We start from the raw sequence: 20,191 nt of genomic DNA on the forward strand, positions 1-20,191 counted from the left end.
ACTTCTTTATGAACTAGATTCTTATTGGGGATGATAAAATATGAAACAAAGAAAAGCAGAACTTCTCTGGCTGATGGGGACGGTGGGGCCTCACGCGCTCATCCCCTCCCACTTCAGGCTACAGGGCGGTTCTCACTAGTCCAGTCAAATGCCCCCTAACCGCCTCTCTCTACTTAGCAATCTCCTGCAGATATTAGAGGCACTGAATAGGAAGGGTATTTGATGGTTCATTTTTCCAAGATAGTCAGGGTGGGTTATCTGTGCCCAGCCTTGTGTTAGGCACTAGGAAGGTGGAAATAAAACCATAGTCCCTGTCCCTGGAACAGAGCATGGTGTAATGGGGGAGACAGGCCCCAAAGTGGACCTTTAATTCCACTGACGTATAGAAAGGAGTGTGTAACCCCATTAGGGAGAGGAGAAATCAGAGAAGGCTTCCTGAAGGAAGGGGTGCCTGACTCTTGAAACATATTAACAGTGAAAATATATAGCTGATGTTTATGAAGCATCAACTATGTGCTGTTATTTTTCTGATGAGTTCAATGTCATCATTCATTTAATCCTCATATCATCATCTCTATTTTAGGGATGAGGAAAGTGGGGCTAAAGCAAGGTTAAGGAATGTGTCCAAGGTTGCACAACCAGTAAGCTGTAAAGTTACAATCTAAAGCCTGGCTGATGCAAACAAGCTGGCTGGCTTCGGGGGCAGGCTGTGCACAGCCGCAGGGCCGCTCACCTTCTGGACGGTGAAGGTGCGGATGACGTACTCCGCCAGGGGCTCTGTTTCGATCAGGGTGACTTTGATGTCTCCGTAGACCTCTGTGTCATCAGGCCAGTAGCGCACACACTTCACCTGCAGGAAAGGACAGGGACAGTATGGGTGAGCGGATACCAAGCATGAGTGGCCGTCTCATCGGGCCTTCCCGTCCTAACAAACTCAAGGGTGACCTCAGTGGACTTGCAGTCAAGGGGTTCCCAGCTGGCCAAGTGAAACTGTTAAGTTGCTCAGTCATGTCCAACTCTTTGTGATCCCATGGACTGTAGCCTGCCAGGCTCCTCTGTCCATGGGATTTTCCAGGCAAGAATACTGGAGTTGGTTGCCATGCCCTTCTCCAGGGGATCTTCCTGACCAGGGATCGAACCTGGCTCCTGCGTTGCGGCAGATTCCTTACCAACTGAGCCACCAGGGAGGCCCTCCCAGCTGGGCAGGAGGGCTGGGGAGGGGCAAAATGCACAAGGACAGGCTGGCTCCCGGAAGAGCCAGAGGTGTGGGGAATAAACGGGGTACCTTCCTTGGCAGAGTTCCTGGCACTTTTCAAACCCATGATCACACTAAGAGATCAACTAGATCTGGGTGAGCCCTCCCCATGGTACAGGTGAGCATCACACTCAAACTGGGAGGTTTGGTGACTCATCCAAGGTCATGTGGCCAGTTTTCTGCCTTTGGCAGAGTCCTCTTTCTGCAATAGGCTGGGGCAGCTGAGTAATATCAGCAGAGATGAGAATAAAAGGTGGGAAATAGTGCAGAGGTGGAAGCGGACGTAGCTGGGAGAGGGACGTTAATACTATGAGGTGGGGCTTGTGGGCCTTAAGGAGAAAGGCTCGTGGCTGGGCAAAGGAAGGAAGGTGCTGGCTCTGAAGGAAGACATTTGCCACTGCTCTCTGCCCCGCGCGTGGGTACAGACGCTGTGAACAAGCGACTCCCACACCTGGCTGTGAGTCACATGCCGCGGGAGGAGAAAGAGATGGTTTTCCCCTTAAAAGAACAAAAGTATTACCATTCCAGGGGATGCCGCGCGGCCCAGAGTGGCATTTCCCACAGTGTGTCCCGCTGGGTGCTGATAGGTGTTAGGTAAAAAAAAAAAAAAAAAAAAGAAACAAAAACAAACAAAAACAGGTTTTGTGGTCAAATGAGTTTGGGAAATGCTGGATTAAACAAACTTAAATAGGCCGCTTTTGCTACAGGACTGCTCAGCTGCTTGAATGTGCTAATGCTAACATCTTTGCAGTTTCTCTGAAAGGGGCGAAGAGTCCACAGCATTTCCCAAACGTATTTAACCATGGAACCCTCTGCTAGCTAAGCATCCTGCAGACTAGCAGCCCATGGAACCCACTTAGGGAAATGCTGGTTTAGTGCCACAGGGTATGGAGGCAAATGGATGCACTGTTTGTTCTAACACTGTGTAGCTGTGCAGCTTCCAGGAAGTCCTGAGACCTCTCTGAGCCTCAGCTTCCTGTGATGAATGGTAGCTGACACTGTCTAATGGCTTTTACTCCCTCTAGCCCTGCTGACTAAGTCTTCTATGAATGCTTTACACAGATTACTTTAATGACTGGTCACCGTACTCTGATGAAGTAGATATTATTATTAGCCCTATTTGTTTTACAGATGAGGAATCAGAAGCAGAGGGAACCTACGAAAATTGCTCAGGATCAACTGTCAGTAAGGGTGGGGGAGCCAGGATGCAAAGCCAGGCCATCTGGATAATGACCAGGAACATCGTCCCGGATGACTGCTGAGAGGATAAAGTGACACAATGCATATCCCGTGCCTGGCAGAGAACTTGGCTCCTTCTCAGAACTCCATGAAGCGATGGCTCTCCTGTCCCTTCCCCCAATCAAATTAGACTCATAAGCAAGGAAATCTATCTCCAGCGGGGACATCTGTAGAACAGGCTAGAATGTGCCTCCGAATTCTTAACTCCCGGGCTGGATGTGTGGTCCACAGTAGCTGCTCTCTGGGCCAGAGTCGCTGGGGAGTGGTCTTGATCGTGACCTCTAGAATGAGAGTCAACAGTCAAGAGACAGTGGCTAGGTTCTGTCTCAATGACTTCATGGCAGTTACTCCCCGCCCTGGAGTCTGTTCCTTCATCTGTAAAACTGGGGAATGGACGCAGGAAGAGTGGGCTCGAGAACAAAGTCTCTTCCAGCCCTAAACTCCTATTAGGCCATGAGATGTCCACAGCTGTGAACTACAACTGACAGCCCAGCTCCTCCCCCTGCCCATTATCGTGGAGGCTTGGGACTCCTTTAATTTTACTGGATTATCTGGTTCTTTCCAAAACAAAAACTTACCTGCGCACTCTTTAGTTAGCGCATGTGATAAGTAAAGAGCCCTTCTTAATACTAGCGTCTGTGCACCCTGCCTTTAAACCCAGCAGCCCACCCACACCACACACGCCACAGTTTATCAAGTAGGTGAAAGTGAGCTGGCAAGAGCAGTCCCATTTTTAAGCCCTAGGAGTCGCTAAGGAGCACAGAGGAGAGAGTCAAGATGAACAGAGTGAGAGCGCAAGGTCTGGACCCTGAAGAATGTCAAAGCTTCGAGGAACAGAGGGTCAGATGCTGCTGAGACCGAGTGCCAGGAGAAGAGAGAGATGGCCGTGGATGTGTCGACATGAGGGATGCTGCAGACACCGCCTGATGCTGGGATGGAGGGGGTGGAAGACAACGGAAGTGAAGAAGCAGAACCTGTGTGGGGGCTTCAGAGTGGGGCGGAAAAGCAGGGACAAGAGGCAGCAGTTTTGTTTGCTTGTTTTCCATTTTTAAGGGGGAAGGTGCTCAGGATGTTTGTATGCTGAGGAAAATGATCTAGCAATGGGAAAAAAATTACTTTCCAAGTGAGAGGGGAAGGATGAGAAATTTTTGAGCGGAATCTGCGATTCAGGGCATTAGGATTGCCTTTGAAAGGGTGAGAATCATTTCTTTTATCATATGAGGCTGGGCCGTAAGAAAGAGCCAATAGTCTACCATCGAAGGTCAACAGAAACAGGCAGGTCTTGTGGTTTAGCCCAATAATAGAGGGGAAGAACGAGAAGATGGTTGTAGACACGAGTAGAATGCAGCTTTGCAGTGTGAAGATGAGAGTTCACAACTGATGGCTGTGATTTCCTCAGTCTACGAGGTGACGGCATCAGCAGAGCGTGAGGGTGGAGAAAGGGGTGGGGGTGGGGTTTGAAGGGTAGAGACCTTCCTTCCTCGAGTGTGAACGGGAGGGAGGGTTTCTCCCTTGTAGGGGCCATGAGGGTGAAATGCGGAACGAGAGGCGCTTGGAACAGAGATGCTGGGCAGTGGCTCGCCAGCCAGCATCCTCTATCCAGGCGCCGCGGGAGGGGCTTACCCTGCCCACTTCCACGAGGTTTGTGACCATGACGATGCTGGCCGAGTTCTCCTGCCAGATCATTCTCCAGAAGTCCTTTACGGTCTCCTGCATGGGACCTGCCAACAGAGGACGGGACAGGGTCAAAGGCTGAAGCTGCCAGGAAACAGACAAGAGGCTTGTCCCTCGCGGCTGCTCAGTGAAGGCTCCGGATGGGTGAATCACAGTGAGGTCAGCCTTCCCTGCCGGACACCCAAGTAGCCGAGACTGGGGCATGAGAACAGCCGCGCTCCGACGTGCAGCATCTGCATGCCCGCAGCTTCTCCTCTCCACTGTCCCCCTGCTCAGACTCCTCCCAGAGGCTCCACTTTCCCACCAACCCACCATCTTGTATTTGGGGTAAATAACATAGCTTAAGGGAATTTTCAAAAATTAGGCTATAGATCCTCAGTGAGACATGGGAAGGAAATTGAGGTGAGGGTGGGGTGAGAGGGCAGGGGAGCCACCAGGAGTCAGACGCTGAGAACACAAACCGAAGAGGCCCAGTTCTCAGCTTGACAAATGCATCTGCCTGGAGCCTGGGCAGAAAGCAGGGCAAAAAAGGAAAAAGAAATGGGAGATAGGATCTGAGCGTCCAAAGCAATTTCCTTGGAAATTTCTCTTTTAATGTCCTGGGCCTTCAATGTTTTTAAAATTACAAGAGTAATACATCCTTTTGATATAAAATTTGGAATGCCATTTCTCTACATAAATATATTCGTATGTATTTATTATAAGAAGCATTGTATCTACTACAGGCATTTCTCCATGCCCCTTAAAAATTCTCACCATGAAATTTTTCATAGCTACATAATTTTCCATAATATAGAAGTATCACACTTTAACCAATCTAACATTTGTTGGGCACTGAAGGTTTTTCACTTGTCTTCGTAGTAGATAACACTATGAAGGGTAGGTATCTTTATATATGTCATTGCCCACATATGTAATCGCCCACAGGATTTCCTCCCAGAACACTTTGAGAGGGAGAGTATTTTTTAGATCTTCTGATAACACCCTAGTAAGCTGCTTTCTAGGAGAGTTGGCCTCCTGTTTCTTCTAGGTGTTCAGCCATCGAGGAGATAAGGCACCGTCAGCTCCAGTTGGGGATGGTGGATATTGATGTCATGTGCCTGGAGCCAATGCTTTTGGTCCAGGGCCCATCTCTCTTGACCATTTCCCAGTGAGACCTCCCTCCTTTCTCCCTTACGTTTCTCCTCCACTTCCACTGCTGAACCTGTCACCTCTTTCCTTCCCAAACAAACAAATGGGCAACCTAAAGACCTCTGGAGCCTCTCCAGGCCTACTCCTATGTAACGTCTTGGCTGGTGGAAGCTTCTTCCACTCCCCCCATGTAAGGCAAGGGCCCTTTCGGCTCTTACCTTGAGTTGCGATGTAGTGCCGAGGTCGATGGTACCCCTGGATGAGAAGAGAAAAGCACAGTGAAGGGCCTAGTCTAAGCTTGCAAATGGCTTAGTTATCCTTTCCAAGGCTTGGTTTCCTTATAAACAAAATGAGGCTAGCATTAGACATTTCCCAGACAAGTGGTGAAGATTAAATAAGCTCATGCATATAAAATGCTGAGTCAACTGCTAAATGTTAGCTGTTCTTAGGGTTCCTTGTGAGGGGCCCCAAACAGGCTTGCCTTGGAACCATGAACTGGGAGCCAAGATTGGATGAGCACCAGTTGTGGCCAGGCACACCCAGAAAGAGGTGGAGAAGGAATTTTCAGGTTTCTGTGGGACATCACCCACCACCAAGCCTTTCCGGAGCCGTGATTCCATGCAGAACACTGGGCAAGGCCCCAGAGGGCACCAGAGAGAAAACAACAGTTGCATTGCTGACTCCTTGCATGAGTAACAGTTAGAAAAAGAGAGCTGGGAAGGCCTCTCTGCCACATGGCTGGGCTTGGAACGGAAGCTCCTTTCACGGAGAGGGCCCCAGCTGGGTGTGACCCAGAGACTGACAAAGCCATTTTCTAATTCAGAGATATTTTCCTGTACATTTCAGGGTCTTCAGGAGACCCTGCTGGGCTCTGATGTGGGGTACTCTGGTGCCTCATCAACCTAATCATTGGGGAGAGGTTGAGGATGACTTTCTCTTCTGTCTGGGCATGGACTACATAGAGGGTCCCCTTTCTTGTTACAGAGAGGAAATGTATCATATTGGGTAGAAGTTCAAGTTTTGGAGACAGATCTGTATTTAATACAGGACGTTGAACGTAATCAGTAATAACTGAATGACTAAATGAATAAACAAATAAATGAATGGCTACGTCTAAAAGATATAGATGCCAAATAAGGAGCCTGTTGGTGGAAAGGTTGTTGGAAAGTCCTGAAATTCCACTTTTAATCTCAGGAGACAAGAAGTCATAAACTTTAATGAACAAATAAACTGTCAGTCCCAACCCAAGGCCAGTGTCATGGGTACAATGCTTGGATTAACCACCAGGAATCAATCTGCCCAACCTAGACTCTTTGTATGAGTGGTCCTATCTTCTTAGGAAAGTTGTCAGCTTCTTGCGGACAAACACTGCCTCCTAATTTTTTTTAAATTTCAATTTATTTATTTTAATTGAAGGCTAATTACTTTGTCTGTGGAGCCTAGTACAGTGTGAAACCCAGAGTGAATGCCCAATAAACAAGCTCTTGAGAGAGACCAATCAGGATGGCAGCATATAATTATTAGAGAAATGCAAATCAACACCTCACACCAGTCAGAATAGTTTACACTTAAAAGTCTACAAGTAACACATGCTCGAGAGGGTGTGGAGAAAAGGGAACAGTCTCACACTGTTGATGGGAATGTAAACTGGAGCAAGCCGCCATGGAGAACAGTATGGAGATTCCTCAAAAAACTAAAAATAGAGTTGCCATATGATCCAGCAATCCCACACCTGGACACATATCCAGACAAAGCTATAATTCAAAGAGTGTGTTCACAACAGCACTATTTACAATAGCCAAGACATGGAAACAATGTCTGTGGACAGATGAACGCATAAAGAAAATGTGGTACCTTTAGACAGTGGAATACCACTCAGCCATACAAAAGAACAAAATAATGCCGTTTGCAGTGACTTTGATGGACCTGGAGATTATCATACTAAGTGAAGTAAGTCAGTGAAAGTCGCTCGGTCGTGTCTGATTCTTCGTGACCCCATGGACTGGAGTTCTCCAGGCCAGAATACCGGAGTGGGTAGCCATACCCTTCTCCAGGGGATCTTCCCAACCCAGGAATTGAACCCAGGTCTCCCTCATGGCAGGCGGATTCTTTACCAGCTGAGCCACAAGGGAGGCCTGAAGTAAGTCAGAGAGAGACTAATACTATATGATGTCACATATGTGGCATCCGAAATAGATACAAGTCAACATATCTACAAAACAGAAAGAGACTCACAGACATAGAGCACAGGCTTGTAGTTGCCAAGGGGGAGAGGGGGTGGAGGAAGGATGGACTGGGAGCTCGGGATCAGCAGATGCAAACTTTTATTTACGTATATAGGAACAACAAGGTCCTACTGTACAGGAGGCGCTAGCGGCCTGCCAGTGAATCTGCCTGCCAGTGCGGAGACACAGCAGAGGCGCGTTTGATCCCTGGGTCAGGAAGATCCCTTGGAGGAGGAGATGGCACCCCACTCCACTACTCTTGGCTGGAAAATTCCATGGGCGGAGGAACCTGGCCAGCTACAGTCCATGGGGCACACACACACACACGCTGTAGAGCACAGGGAATGACATTCAATATCCTCTGACAAACTATAATGGAAAATAATATGAAAAAGAACAGCAAGAGTTGTATAGCTGAGTCACTGTGCTGTGCAGCAGAAATGAACACCAGCCCGGTAACCAACTATACTTCAATAAAATAAATGTTTAAAAAAGAAAGAAAAGCAGCATAGCACGGTGGTTATGTGCTCAGACTCTCAATTTAATAGCCTGGGTGTGAATGCTGGCTCTGTTCCTTATAGGCTGTGTGGTCTGGGGCAGGTTACTTAACCTCCTGGGCCTTAATTGATTTTTGCTGTTAAATGGGGATAACAGCGTTTACATTATAGCCTTGTGGTTAGGATTAAGTGAGTTAATAGATGACCGTTACCATGTGTCAGGCAGTAGTCTAGAGTTTAACATATACGTCCTTGCTATTATCATTTTACTGTGTATCTGGAAAGCATTTATCGAGTGCCTACCATGATTCAAAGTCTGCGCTGGCCGTGAGGGATTCTGAGATCCTTCTGATCCTTCCCTCCTCTCTGGTCTCCCTCCAGAGGTAGTAACTGAGGCCCTCTCTGAGCCGTGAGAGGTGGGGAGGACAATGAGAGGCACAGAGAGCTCTGTCCCTCCCAGTCAAGACCACCCATCTCTTCAGGATCACAGGAGGGACAGACTCTGGGAGTTTTCCTGAGCAGGTCTGGGACTAGAAATAGTGCCCTGGAGCATGGAAAGACGGGGTCTCTCAAGCCCGTGGCCTTCTGTTATCCCTGCCATCATTCCTTCTTACAGCCCTCGTCCTTCCTGATCTGGGCCAAGGCCTCATGCTGGCCTCCCTGCCTCCTACCTTCCCATCTGGTCCCATAGCCCATCTGCTTCCTGCCAGGGTGAACATCCCAGTGCCCACCTGATTATTATTATTATTTCTCCACGTAAAAGCCTGCAGTGGCTCCCTGCTGCCTGTATAATAACGTCCAGATGCTTTAGCATGGGGCTGATCACCTGTCTCCATCCTTGTCTCCAGACGCATTCCCAGCTGTCCCTCTTGAGGCCCTTCCAGGTACCCTATGTCCCCAGCTTCCCACACTGCACTTCAAATGAACCCTCTTTCCTCCTGAGCAGTCCTGCAGGGCTTGGGAGATGCCCAATCAACACCCTCATAATGTATGTTACAGTAAGTTTTTTTTTTAATTTTAATACTTTCTCTGGGCCACTGGATAGGCTACCCAGAGCTGGGTGCAGCTTTTTCAGCAAAGGATGGTTGTGGCATACGTGCATGAACACATCTTTTGAGGTGAGCTTGGGGCACTCCTTTAATGCCCCAGTTGGCAGACAAAAGGCAAAGACAAAATGCATGGAATCTGGATGATTCCAATGCACTTCCCTGGTGGCCCAGATGATAAAGAATCTGCCTGCAATGCAGGAGACCTGGGTTTGATCCCTGGGTCAGAAAAATCCCCTGGAGAAGGGAAAGCAACCCACACCAGTATTCTTGCCTGGAGAATTCCAAGGACAGAGGAGCCCAGCGGGCAACAGTCCATGTGGGTGGCAAAAGGGTCAGACAGGACTGAGCGACTAACACTCTCACTTCACTCGCAATGCACTTCAGCATCAGTGGGGTGGAATCCTGAGCAAGGCACTCACACTTTGCTTGTGGAGGTTAGATGACTTGGGTTCGCTATTCTGTTCATTCATTTAGTCACTCAGTCCTTCAATATTCAAGCAACAGGTATTAACTGAGTATCTACTACTCTGTACAAGGCCCTAGAGATACAAAAGTGGACCAGATGAATGTGGGCTTAGGTTCTAAGCAGCTTGTAGATGTCAACAAGCTGAGATAAGGGCCACCGAGGAAAAGATCTAGGGCTCTGGGGAGCCCCGCCGGGGAGTGGACTCAACCAGGGAGGCCAGAGAAGTGTTCTCTATGAGCTCACTGCAGTTGAATGGGCCTCTTAAGCCTGGTTTGCCCATCTCAACACCCCTGTGGTTCCCACTTCATCCCTGAAATAACAGTCTCAGCTTTCCTCCCACTCTGCCCATGCTTGCTGCCTGTCATGTTTCCATCCACAGGCCTTGGCGCCGGCCCTTCCCTGGGACCGTGTCAGCTGTGTCTGTCCCCACATAACCCAGGGGTTTGCTCTCCCCTCCCATCCAGGCTTCTGCTGGGACAGCAGTCACCTCTGCAGACAGTCCATCCTGACACCCACTGGCAGGCTTGACACCCACTGGCTGTTTTTTTTTGTGGGGGGGGGGGGGGGCGGGCGGGGCTGCTTTCTCTGCTTTACTTTTCTTCAGGGCACTTAACACCAAAGTCTTTGTTTATTTACATGCTTAGCGTCTGTTTGCCCAGTTGAATGAGAGCTCCAGCAGGCCAGGGCTGTAATGGGCTGGCTCATGGCTGTGTCCCCAGCATGGAGAAGTCTGCCTTGGCCATCCCCTTGATAAATGCATATGGAATGAATGCCTGCCTGCTGCGTGCCTGTCCACACATGGCGCCAGAGTCCAGAGACCCTCTCTGGCATCCTGGAACCCATACAGTCCCCTGAAAGAAAATGTGCCAACGACTGGACTCTAGCAATTGGAGATAAAAGGAAATGGACTGCTCATTCGGGGCTCCTCCGGGGATCTGCCGAGAGCTGGTACAGAAACTTCCTAACCTTAAAAGAACTCTGAGTTCACTGAAGTCCCACCTACACAGCACACAGATCAACCGCAAACCTGCGCTGGGCCTGCCTCCATCTGTCTGTGAGCAATGGGAAAGAGGTTTGCATCCAAAACGCATTTATCTCACTCTGTACTCATGCATCTGTTACTTACTGGGGACCCAGATATGATATTTATTTCCAGACTGGTAATTTATAACGGATTCAAGTGGCCAATGCATCCTTGGGTGTGAAACAAGCCTGCCAGTGGGCTGACGGCACGGGCCTCTGGAGGCCTAGACAGGGCTGCCCCTTCAGCTCGTTATCCAGGTGGAGTTGTTTTAGTGCGTCGTCAAGATCCAACTGGATAAATGATTCCAGCACGGGCAGTCAGCCCTCTGGAGGGCTGCATTTCTGGCTGGGTGGAAACTCGGGCCAAGGGGTGAGCCTGATAGCTACCCAGGGTGAAGCCTGCCAGGCATCCCCATAGTGACCCTGGGAATCGTGACTCTGCTGGAGTAGAGAGTAGGCCCACACCTGGTGCAGTTCGCCCCCCCCCCCCCCCGCCCCCACCGCCCCCAACCCTGAACTGCTCACACTGTGCAGGAAGCCTGGGCTTGGTGTCTTCTCTGTCCCTCCACTGACTCTCTGTCCCCTTCCATGACCTGCTCGTGACAGAGGCCGTGTCTATCTAGACCTCTACGGAAGCTCCAGGCCCAGCTCCTGACCACACGCAGGCCCTTTGTTAGCCAGGGTCTCGGGTGGGGGGATCTAGGGACCACGCCAGGTGTTTCAGAAAGAGGGAATTCAGTGCAGGGAGCTGGTTATACAGGTGATGGTGAAGCTGAGATGCAAAACAGAACAGTGGGCTGCCCAGAGATCGGCAATAGCAAGAGGCTATGGCCACCCCTAGAACCAGCAGGTATAATGGGAGACAGAGAAGCCGCCAGAGCCCAGGAGCTGGGGCCACCTTGTTGAGGCTGGACCACCCTGGCGGTCCTGGTGGATGGAGCTGGAGCCACTGCTGGAGCTGCCACCCCAGGAAGCGAGAGAGGTGGAGAAATACGATGGCTTCTCCCTTCCTCTCACCCTCCTATCTCCCATCGCACCTTCCTTAAAGGGGTCAGCTCTCTCTCCTCTCTGTAACCCACGCCTCCCCCTCACCTACCTCCCTCTGCCCACATACACACCAGCAATGCAAAGCAGAACGGGGAAAGACATGGTGCCAGGAGCCAGCATGAGGAACTCCGCCCGTGGCAAAGGTCATGAGGAAAGAGGCTCGGCATTACGCAAAGGTGAGATTGAGCCTCAGGAGAGCCCCTGTTCCCGAGCATCTACCCCCAAAACCAGAGTGCCTACTTTACTGTTTTATGCTCGCACCTATACCTCTGACTTTACGGGGGGCTGACCCCCTACCACCTCTCTTGGAGAAGGAGTTAACTTGCAGCTCCAGTTAATAAAAATTCCTGGGCGTGACAAGAGTGTTTCAACTTACAAACTCCTCTGAAGGTTCTCTAGCCTGCCTGAGCAGGTTCGTCCGGCCACATGTGATTGTTTACAGCCTCCCAACCGTGAGAGGCACGAGATGCTTTAAACTTTCTACATACAGATTCTTTTGAGAAGTTACAAAATTATTAGTATAGTATTAGTGGGTTGATTAGAAATTATATTGGTGAAGGGTTTTTCATTTGTTGAGCCAATATTTGCTGCTAAATCTCCATACTCCCTGCCCTTATAATGAATATACAGGAGAAATAAATATTAACCTTTAAGATTAATCACGTTAAACCTTAGGCTAAGTAAATTCCTTTCTTGATTGTAACCCACTACACCCTCACCCTATAGGAATGCAACTTTATTTGGAGGGTGGTGCCTGGTTCAAGAAAAAATCACCCCTGGAATAAATAAGTTTTCTGGTTGACTGACCGTTATCAGAAAGGGCCATAAAATGTCAGCAGGCCTCATGGCCAGAAGATGATGTAAAACCCCTAAGACTTTTGTATAATTTTATATGAAACACCTGATTTTGACAAGGGTCAGGTCTGCTGACCCTGCGTGACTCTGTATTCATCCCTACGTATAACAAAAAGTATATAAGCAAACCTGAAAATAAAGAAAACGGATCAGTTTCTGGAAAGACTGATTCCCCCGTGTCGTTTCTTTCTTGTTCTCCGTTTTTTCTGGGGGATTTCCCATCTGGAGCATGGGTACTTACCAAGCCTAATTTTGCTAATTTTGCCTGGGCTTCTAAGATCTGACCGGGGAGGCCTCAGTGCCTCCTCTCCTTCGGGAGAATGGAAAGACGCCTGTGTCCTACGTAGGTGGTGCAAGCTTCTTGTCTCGAAGCTTTATTGGTATCCCATGTAAACCAAGTTATTCAGCCTCTTTTTCTCCACTGATTTTCCTACTACACTATTCCTTTCTAATCTCTCTTTATACTTTTAATTAAATAGCTTTTTCCTAGGACACCGATTCCATCTCCCCTTCGAATTACCCTGGATCCACGGGGGCTGGACCCCGGCAACATGGAATAGATCAGAGAGCAAAAGGTAAATATCTAAGGTGAGGCTTAATGCATTTTTGTTCAATCAGTGAATCATCTGGCTCAGCTTAGATTATGGGAAATTCTAAAGCCTGCCACAGTACCTTATCGCTTGTCTATAAAAACACCTGGGAGTCAGAAGGGCCAGGGACGAACTCTGAGCCTTTCGTCAAGGTTCCTGGCCCTCCCAGCTGAGGCCTCGAGAAGCCTGGCTTGCATCAGTCATGCTGGGATGTCTCTCTGGCCCCAGTGACCACGCTTCCCTTTTACAAACTCGCTCTATCCCATGCACACCTGTCTCGGCTCCTGTTGTATTTAGCCCCCTCCTCCATGTTCTCTGGAACACTGAAGTGGCCCCTTTCCTAACTGGGGGTCTTAATCCCAGACCCTCTTCTTTCTCATCTGCCTTGACCTCAGTAATAGATAAGCCATCCCACAGCTCAGCTTTGAACCGGTCACCTCCTTGATCCAATGCCTTCCACAGCTTCCTCTTGTCTACAAAATAAAGTCCGACTTCCTATGTTTGATCACAAACTATGCATGCTCCAGCACCAACCTTATTTTCCTCTATTCTCGTCGCAGAGCCTCTGCTCCCCTCACACTCTGCTGTGCTATCTCCTCCGCCACATCTCAGCTTGTGCAGCTCTTCGGCCAGAGGCCCATCTCCCTCTTCTTTGACTTTAAATTCTGCCTGTGCTTAAAGCTTTGGTTCACATTGCACTTCGCATTCCTGATGAAAAGGCGACTTTCCACCCCCACCTCTGAATCCCTGTGGCATTTTATCTGAACTTATGACACTCACTTTCTAGTTTGCCCTGGAATTATTGATGTGAGCTTATCTTCCTGCTAAGGTTTTAGAAGGTAGAGACCATGGCATTTTTAGCTGTCTGGTTCCCATAGCATCCAACTCTGAAATTTTCATGACATAAATGGCTGTACCTTCAAATGAATGAATGAATAGCCAAACAGACACACACACACACACACACAAGAATTAATGGGACTTCCCTGAGTTATAGCAGTTAAGAATTCACCTGTTAAAGCAGGGGACACGGGTTTGATATCTGGTCTGGGAACATTTCACATGCCATGGGGCAAGCAAGTCCACGTATCACTGCTACTGAAGCCTGTGAACCCTAGAGCCTGGGCTCTGCAATGAGAAGAGTCACCGCAACGAGAAGCCCCCGAACTACGACTAGAGAGTAGCCCCTGCTCACTGCGTCTAGAGAAAGCCTCTGCACAGCAACGAAGAGCCAGTACAGCAAACAAACACATAAATAAAATTTTTTAAAAATTGAAGAATTAATGGGCAAATGAACAAGGCTGGCAGTCCTGGGCTCCACAGAGCAGGCCACTCTAGCCAGCCTGAAAATGGGTGCATCTTTAGATGGATAATCAATTTGGGTTACACGAGTCACAGGGAGGAGCCAGACCCTGTGGACTTGCTCTAGGAGGGCCACTGTCTAGGGGATTGGCTGGGGGGAGAGTCACAGATTTGAGTCTGCTGCAGCCCGCCCAGAACCCAGCCCCCCAGCCCCATGAAGAGCCTCACATCGATGTAGTTGGCGTTGATATAGTCGGAGTGTGGGTCTCCATCCAGCACCAGCAGTCTCACTCGAGAATGGTCATCTGCAGAGAGAGCAGAAAACAAGGGTGTGAGTGATCAGAGGGCTTCGGGCGAGGAGCCAGCTCTGCCTGCTTCAGAGCTACCATCTATCTATCAGCACACACCAGGCATCATGCCAGTGACATACACATTCTCCTGGAACCCCTAGCATCACCCTCAGTTATTATCTCCATTCACAGACGAGGAAGTTGAGGCTCAGGGAGGTTACTCTGCCTTACAAAGGGCCCGTATATGCTCCTCTTTTTTCCCACCTGCCCTTCTGGTTCTGGTTTTGTCATTACTGACTGGGGAGAGTCACCTGGCTCTTTAAATCTTAGCGATTTTGTCATTAAAAGTGGGTAGAGATGCCTTCTGCAGAGGACAATGCAGGAAAGACTGCATGAAAACACTCTGGAAGTGTCTCAGGAAGTGCGATCAGGATTAATATGCTCCATTTTCACGCTTTCTTAAAACCAGCAAATGTATCTATTTTCTACGCGTGTACAAATGCTTTCCTTTCGCCTCCTGGAGTATTACTGCAAACAGATTGTCAGCCACATATTGTTATCAATACTATCATTCAAGTGAAGCTAAGTCATTATAAAAGAGATCATCAATAACTAAAAATCGTGTTACAGAGAATACCATTTTAAACACAATCTAGGCATAAACAAGACGTGGAGGCTTTAGTCAATGGCACGCTTACTTCAAATAACCCCAAATAAAAACAATTAAGGAAAAAAAAACCTTCCTCAGCAGAAGAATCAGGCTAATCCTTTACAGTTAATTCAAGTGAGCTCCGACACGCTAAAAGACACACAAACAGAACATCCGGGTTGGGTCTGGCGAGGGGGAGAGGCTCAGCTTGCTGTCCCCATCACTGGGTTCTTATCACCGAATGTTGCTGCGTCCACTGGCAGGGCTGGGGTTCCCAAAGGTGGACTGGGGAGCTCTGGGCACCCACAGGGGTCTGTGGGGATCACGGAAGTCGGGTCAGATTATCCTGTGGGCCTTTTCCAGAACTTCGCAGTTTATAAGCATGTCTGCTACTACAAACCGGAACCCCCAAGAACAGGGACACGACGTGTTTTGCTCCCTGTTCTATCCTCTGCACAGGTACTCGATAAGTACTTGGGGAGCAGGTGAATGGATTACCTCTCTGGACTCTCACAGCGACCTGGGAGAGAACCTTTTGTAACCTTTGTTACAAATGAGGAAACTGAGGCTCCCAAGGACTGAAGGGCCACATGGTCAGTGGATGGTGGAGCCTAGAAGAGTGAGGTTCTCTTAACTCTGAGCTCAGACACTCCTGATTCCCAAGAGGAGTCTAAGCAGGATAGGAGTAAGCACTTCAAGGGTACTTGTGCTTAGTCGCTCAGTTGTGTCTGACTCTTTGCAACCCCATGGGGACTGTACCCTGCCAGACTCCTCTGTCCATGAGATTTCCCAGGCAAGAATCCTGGAGTAGGTTGCCATTTCCTTCTCCACGGGTGCATAGCAGAGGCGTTAATGACAGCGAAGTGGTTACCTAGGTGATGGAAGGGTTGAGAGGCCAAAGGGAGGAGGGAGGAGTAATTTGGAAATAAACACTCACAAGGAGACACTGCCTCCCCAGGGAGGTGGGACAGAGGGAGGAAGCGAGGGCCCCGGAGCCCATGGAGGGGGGCACCTGTCGGAGCTGGAGCTGCGGTGGCCTCTTTGGCGGGAGCTGGAGAAAAGGAAGAGACTCCCTGGCTGTTCAGGAAGGTACCTGTGATGGGGACAGAGGGGAGAGATACCCCGGTTTTCTTCTTTCTCCCGCCTTACAATCTCCAACACGAGTGCCCATCACTGGCCAAACCGAGCTAGTGGCCAGCTGACAAGAGGTGGTGAGAAATGAAACCTGAGGGGTCAGCTCCCTGTGATGCAAGGTCGAGCAGGAGAAGGCAAAGAATGGGCTCCAGGACGGACAAGCAGGCCGGGGCTACCACCCTACATCTGTTCATTCATTACCTAAATAATCGATTCAAAAATTATTCACTGAGGACTTCCGTGGTAGTCCAGTGGTTAAGAATCTGCCTGTCAATGCAGGGGACACAGGTTCAACCCCACATACCGCAGGGCAACTAAGCCCGAGCACCACAACCATGAAACCCTGCAAAGCGAAGCTCACACACGGCAACTAAAGAAAGCCCGTGCGCAGCAAGGAAGACCCAGCACAGCTATAAATAAAATAATAGACATTCAGTGAGTCTAACCACTATAAAAAATGATTCACTGAGCATCCGTTGTGTGCCAGGCATTGTGCTAGACACTGAGCTACACTGGATGCCACACTTCTTACTCCTGGTAGGGAGGAGTTTCCGTGGAAGCAACCGGGGCAGGGAAGGAGGTGTAAGTTATCCCTGTGGGTAAGTGGGGCAGTGGGGTGTGATGTGGGGAAGGAATTTGAAGCTAATCTTTCTGGAGTGTATGGCAGACACTGAAGGTTTTACAATCATATATTTCCCCAAATAGCTCTACAGACTATTATGCTAATATCACTCTTATATGCTAATATTGCAATGGTAATATTCTTCCCATTTCACAGATGAAGAAACTGGGACTCATAGAGGTTAAGCAAGTTTCCAATGTTACACAGTTTGCAAGCGGCAAAGCTGGGACTCTCTCAGGACTGTCTGACCTTGAATCTCTGCTCTGTCCACACAATGTGCTGTTCCTGGACTTCTACCATCTTGCAGGCACTGGAGTCTGGGCAAGGGTCTCGTCCCCAGCTCCTGCAGTGGGATTTCCTGGGGGACAACCACCCAGCGGGGCTTCAAACAAGGTCCAGCACCTGACTGCGCTCAGACTGGTAAGCCTTATTACCAGTGGCTACAAAAAACTACAAGCCTCAAAAAAGTGAAAAATGCAATATGTGTTTTCACTCATTGGTCTCACTAATGACTTACTGATTCAAAAAATCTCCTTTATTTATTGAGTTATGCCTGCCCTTGGGATCTATAGCACTGGGAACAGAGGTTTAAAATCTTGAAAGGGTATTGGAATTTAAAGTCTGAAAGCAAATATGATTTAAAAAGAAACAGAAACATTTCTTTTAGCTATCTGTTCTTAAAGATGAGCGGTGTCTCTACTACCAGGTATTTGTCAGTATCACCTCTTCATTTATTAAGAACAAATTTGGGGATTTTGTGGCTTGTCTGTTGGCTAAGACCTCCCAATGCAGGGGGCCCAGGTTCGATCCCTGGTCAGAGAATGGGATCCCACATGCTGCAAATAAGAGTTCTCATGCTGCAATTAAAGATCCTACATGCTGCAACAAAGATGAAAGACTCGTGTGCTGCAAGTAAGACCTGGCACTGCCAAACAAACAAACAGCTTTGGGAAGTGATACGAGGCAATGAGGCACTGAAAGGGAGACTTGACCAATGGACAATGAAGAAGGGTCTTTCCATCAGAGAGGACAAACGCAAGAGTGACAGCAGGGGTCCTGGAAAAGCAAGCATATTGGATGAGCTACAAACAGGGATTCTTGTCTTGTGAACATGCAGTGGGTGGGGACTCAGTTCAGTTCAGTCGCTCAGTCGTGTCCGACTCTTTGCGACCCCATGAATCGCAGCACGCCAGACCTCCCTGTCCATCACTATCTCCCAGAGTTCACTCAAACTCACGTCCATCGAGTCGGTGATGCCATCCAGCCATATCATCCTCTGTCGACCCCTTCTCCTCCTGCCCCCAATCCCTCCCAGCATCAGAGTCTTTTCCAATGAGTCAACTCTTCGCATGAGGTGGCCAAAGTACTGGAGTTTCAGCTTTAGCATCAGTCCTTCCAGAGAACACCCAGGACTGATCTCCTTTAGAACGGACTGGTTGGATCTCCTTGCAGTCCAACGGACTCTCAAGAGTCTTCTCCAATACCACAGTTCAAAAGCATCAATTCTTCAGCACTCAGCTTTCTTCACTGTCCAACTCTCACATCCATACATGACCACAGGAAAAACCATAGCCTTGACTAGGCGGACCTTTGTTGGCAAAGTAATGTTTCTGCTTTTGAATATGCTATCTAAGTTGGTCATAACTTTCCTTCCAAGGAGTAAGCATCTTTTAATTTCATGGCTGCAGTCACTATCTGCAGTGATTTTGGAGCCCAAACAAATGAAGTCTGACACTGTTTCCACTGTTTCCCCATCTATTTGCTATGAAGTGATGGGACTGGATGCCATGATCTTTGTTTTCTGAATGTTGAGCTTTAAGCCAATTTTTTCACTCTCCTCTTTCACTTTCATCAAGAGGCTTTTTAGTTCCTCTTCACTTTCTGCCATAAGGGTGGTGTCATCTGCATATCTGAGGTGATTGATATTTCTCCCGGCAATCTTGATTCCAGCTTGTGCTTCCTCCAGCCCAGTGTTTCTCATGGTGTACTCTGAATATAAGTTAAATAAGCAGGGTGACAATATACAGCCTTGATGTACTACTTTTCCTATTTGGAACCAGTCTGTTGTTCCATGTCCAGTTCTAACTGTTGCTTCCTGACCTGCATATAGGTTTCTCAAGAGGCAGGTCAGGTGGCCTGGTATTCCCATCTCTTTCAGAATTTTCCACAGTTTCTTGTGATCCACACAGTCAAAGGCTTTGGCATAGTCAATAAGGCAGAAATAGATGTTTTTCTGGAACTCTCTTGCTTTTTCCATGATACAGCACATGTTGGCAATTTGATCTCTGGTTCCTCTGCCTTTTCTAAAACCAGCTTGAACATCTGGAAGTTCATGGTTCACATATTGCTGAAGCCTGGCTTGGAGAATTTTGAGCATTACTTTACTAGCATGTGAGATGAGTGCAATTGTGCGGTAGTTTGAGCATTCTTTGGCATTGCCTTTCTTAGGGATTGGAATGAAAACTGACCTTTTCCAGTCCTGTGGCCACTGCTGAGTTTTGCACATTTGCTGGCATATTGAGTGTAGCACTTTCACAGCATCATCCTTCAGGATTTGAAATAGCTCAACTGGAATTCCATCACCTCCACTAGCTTTGTTTGTAGTGATGCTTTCTAAGGCCCACTTGACTTCACATTCCAGGATGTCTGGCTCTAGATGAGTGATCACACCATCGTGATTATCTGGGTCATGAAGATCTTTTTTTGTACAGTTCTTCCGTGTATTCTTGCCACCTCTTAATATCTTCTGCTTCTGTTAGGTCCATACCATTTCTGTCCTTTATCAAGCCCATCTTTGCATGAAATGTTCCCTTGGTGTCTCTAATTTTCTTCAAGAGATCTCTAGTCTTTCCCATTCTGTTGTTTTCCTTTATTTCTTTGCATTGATCACTGAAGGCGGCTTTCTTATCTCTTCTTGCTATTCTTTGGAACTCTGCATTCAGATGCCTATATCTTTCCTTTTCTCCTTTGCTTTTTGCTTCTCTTCTTTTCACAGCTATTTGTAAGGCCTCCCCAGACAGCCATTTTGCTTTTTTGCATTTCTTTTCCATGGGGATGGTCTTGATCCCTGTCTCCTGTACAATGTCACAAACCTCTGTCCATAGTTCATCAGGCACTCTTATCTATCAGATCTAGTCCCTTAA

At 48.3% G+C, this 20,191-nt stretch overlaps 1 protein-coding gene across 1 annotated transcript in view; it reads right to left on the reverse strand.

The window, feature by feature from the left end:
- The window catches only part of PTPRT (protein tyrosine phosphatase receptor type T), an 816,693-nt gene that overhangs the window by 31,753 nt on the left and 764,749 nt on the right, over positions 1 to 20,191 (reverse strand). Inside the window, exons 19-22 of the mRNA XM_052650453.1 lie at positions 14,582 to 14,658; positions 5,518 to 5,554; positions 4,118 to 4,215; positions 734 to 850 (exon numbers count right to left, since the gene is read on the reverse strand). Coding sequence (XP_052506413.1) covers positions 734 to 850; positions 4,118 to 4,215; positions 5,518 to 5,554; positions 14,582 to 14,658 — 329 coding nt within the window. The remainder of the gene's footprint in view (positions 1 to 733; positions 851 to 4,117; positions 4,216 to 5,517; positions 5,555 to 14,581; positions 14,659 to 20,191) is intronic.

Source organism: Budorcas taxicolor, chromosome 13 (assembly GCF_023091745.1).
Source record: "Budorcas taxicolor isolate Tak-1 chromosome 13, Takin1.1, whole genome shotgun sequence".
Classification (NCBI taxonomy): Eukaryota; Metazoa; Chordata; class Mammalia; order Artiodactyla; family Bovidae; genus Budorcas; species Budorcas taxicolor.